The following is a 2,943-nucleotide window of genomic DNA, read 5'->3' as shown; positions in this document are numbered from 1 at the left end:
AATGTCGTCAGTATATGGTAAGAAAGTTGGAGTTTTGTATATTTACGATGGTTTCAACACGCGATTTGACCAAAGTCATAGATAATCTTCGAAAATTTTAAGTTTGATGATGCATACCGGTTATTGATACTATGGTTAATTGCGATGAAATCGATATCATAGCAAATTGGCTGATATCATTGATTATGTAGGGGCCGATACGAGAAGGATTTGCAGTATTTTTAGCGCAAAACACCTTATTCATCGTTTACTTAGTTGAAAAAAATTTAAGTTACAATACTTATAACAAGCCATTCCTCGTAATGTACATAGCACATTGTAAAATGATGATTTTCTAACCTTTCCAGCGTGGAAAGAATACATGAAACCGGGTAATTTGAAGATAAATTCTGATTTTTCTAGAAAATTTGAACGAATTTCATGCTAAAAAAAAACAAAACATCCTCATTTTACTCGTTGCGCCATCTGGTTGTAAATCCAACGTAAATTCGTCAATTGGCGATCTAACGCAAAACGTAAACGATCGGTGAGACATCTGGATTTTGTTTTTAAACTAAGAAAATGATGCTAATGTAACCTAAAACTCAAAAAACAAATCACGTATATTTTACTTCCGGGCTTTCCAAGGTAGTTCTCACATGCAGGAATCGTGCATTTTTCTACTTGTGTTTGATTGTGCTCTCGATTTTCCTTCTTTAATTCAACCATTGTCAACATTTTTATAGTTTTCACTACTGAAAGAGGTAAATAAATAACATGTTATATATTACATTGCGCAGAATTAAATTTCTTATAAACTCATCATAGTTCTTTCCATAAATTACAATGTTATAATCATAAAAGATTATTTGATTGCGATAAGTTAGTAAGCAATTTAATTCTGCGCAATTTTATATATAACATGTTATTTATTTACCTCCATACCTCTACCACTATTTCTACCGGCGTTATTGTACACCCCAATCAAGGGCGCTTGTATCACAGATGCCGGGAATGTGATCGCAGGCTTTTTGAAGCAACCTAGTCTGTTGGTAAAACAGTGGATGAACCGAGTATTTGTTGTTGTTGCTGCTGCTGCTGCTGTAACACAACCGTGCTTCGGGAGATTTTCCGTGGTGGTACCGTAGGAGCAAACAGAAATTCTGGTAGTTTTTCGTTACAGTCCAGCTTATAGGGCAATAGTTCCATTATTCGCAACTGGTATTCCGTGTTATACACGATTTGACTGGAAAAAATAAACAAACGCATTAACATGTGACAGTCAGACAAGGCAGGCATACTTACACAATTTTCTCCCTAGGAAGACGCATTAGAATATGGCACCACACTTGTATCAGTATTGTCGGTTCCTCTTTCAGTTCCCGCTGGTACTGCATTTGGCATATTCGTATCAGATGGATCACAATATACATACTTAGCGTCATGTTGTGGTAAATTGGCAGATCCTGGATATGCAATCAAATTGCTACACATCACTGCTAATTTCTGTGTGGACAGATACATGGACAGTTAGTAAAAAGTTATATAAAATAAGTATCGAATATACTACTTGAGACTTACGACGAATTTGTCGTAAAACATAATCAGAATGATCGGATCGGGCAGCTCCCTTAAGAACTTCTTTAGCGCCGTGGCTACACAGTCCGGTGAGTAGCTACTCAGATCGGTGTTGATTAGATTTTCGTTGAGTGAGTCACGCAGTTTGTTAACCTCGTCGTAGTTCGGTGACGTCGTCCGATACAGCTTGTACAGATCCTACTGCCAGTTTTCGCTGCGCACGGTTCAAGTACCGTGGCCGAGCACTGCCGATGCACTATGAGATTACACTGTATTGCTGACACTTATCACATTTAATCGTCCACCAGATCATGCGGGTGTTTATCAGCCGAGTTATCACCATCTTCGCCGGTTATTCCCAGCACGATACCTCCACCTCCACTAGTGGTTCGCAAAGTACCACAACTGCGAATCGGTTTCTCTGCGCTCTGCGCGATCAGGTGGACCATATGTAAAAACCATTAATACAGCAACGAAATGAAATGATAAGCCATAAAACAAACGTTAAAATGCAATGTTTAAAAAATATTCAAAATAACTTACCTTCATTGTTGTTATCAGCTAAGATAAGATCAGACAATAGGGGGTCTTTTACGGACCAAATTTCTGTCAGATACGGACCAAATTTCTGTCAGTCGTTCTGATTTCTGATTGGTCGATTTCGATAAATTTTGTAAACAAAGTCGATTTTTCCAGTGTTGCCAATAAAAATAAATTACGTTGGGTTTGTATTGAATTTAGAAAAAAATGAATTTAATTGATATTACGATACTTAGTTTAGAGGAAATGTGAAGGAATTGTATACACGTTTTACCTAATTATTTTGTTACTATATTTTGATTGAATTGAAAAATTTTTATATATATATATATATATATATATATATATATATATATATATATATATATATATATATATATATATATATATATATATATATATATATATATATATATATATATATATATATATATATATATATATATATATATACATCCATTTCATGTCAAACCGATATAGTGCTCCTCAGATTTCCATGAAAAGTGGTAGTTTCTTTATATATTGCAAAATATTAGACCCGTATTTTTTATTTTTTCGTTAGGGTGACCTTTTCTTATTTTAGGGTGGTCCGAAAAATCATTTTTTTCAACTTTTTCCTAAAAGTGCCTTTTTTAAAAATTCATAACTTTTGAATCACTGAACCGATTTAGATGATCGATATATCAAATTGAAGCCAATTAATCTTTTTTGGAAAAATATTAGGCTTGCCAAGAAATCGAATTTTGTTTTCGTAACTATTGATTGTAGTTGTTTTTTGTTATTTTTATGTTTTTTGTTTTTATGTTTTATATTTTATGTTTTTTCTTGAAAGCTGAGGATTTATTA

At 33.8% G+C, this 2,943-nt stretch overlaps 1 protein-coding gene across 1 annotated transcript; it reads right to left on the bottom strand.

Annotated features, from left to right (window-relative positions):
- Nucleotides 1-638: 638 nt before the first annotated feature.
- Nucleotides 639-2,193, bottom strand: LOC129777877 (uncharacterized). The gene is made up of 4 exons (XM_055784447.1): nucleotides 2,101-2,193; nucleotides 1,550-1,985; nucleotides 1,285-1,485; nucleotides 639-1,225 (listed from the first exon to the last, which is right to left on the bottom strand). Exons 3-4 carry the CDS (start codon nucleotides 1,422-1,424, stop codon nucleotides 1,021-1,023), a joined length of 345 nt encoding a protein of 114 aa, XP_055640422.1. The 5' UTR covers nucleotides 1,425-1,485; nucleotides 1,550-1,985; nucleotides 2,101-2,193; the 3' UTR covers nucleotides 639-1,020.
- Between the last annotated feature and the right edge of the window lie 750 nt (nucleotides 2,194-2,943).

This window comes from Toxorhynchites rutilus, chromosome 3 (genome assembly GCF_029784135.1).
Source record: "Toxorhynchites rutilus septentrionalis strain SRP chromosome 3, ASM2978413v1, whole genome shotgun sequence".
Lineage (NCBI taxonomy): Eukaryota > Metazoa > Arthropoda > Insecta > Diptera > Culicidae > Toxorhynchites > Toxorhynchites rutilus.
The sequence above is the reverse complement of the archived record's forward strand: the minus strand, read 5'-3'. Positions and strand labels throughout refer to the sequence as shown.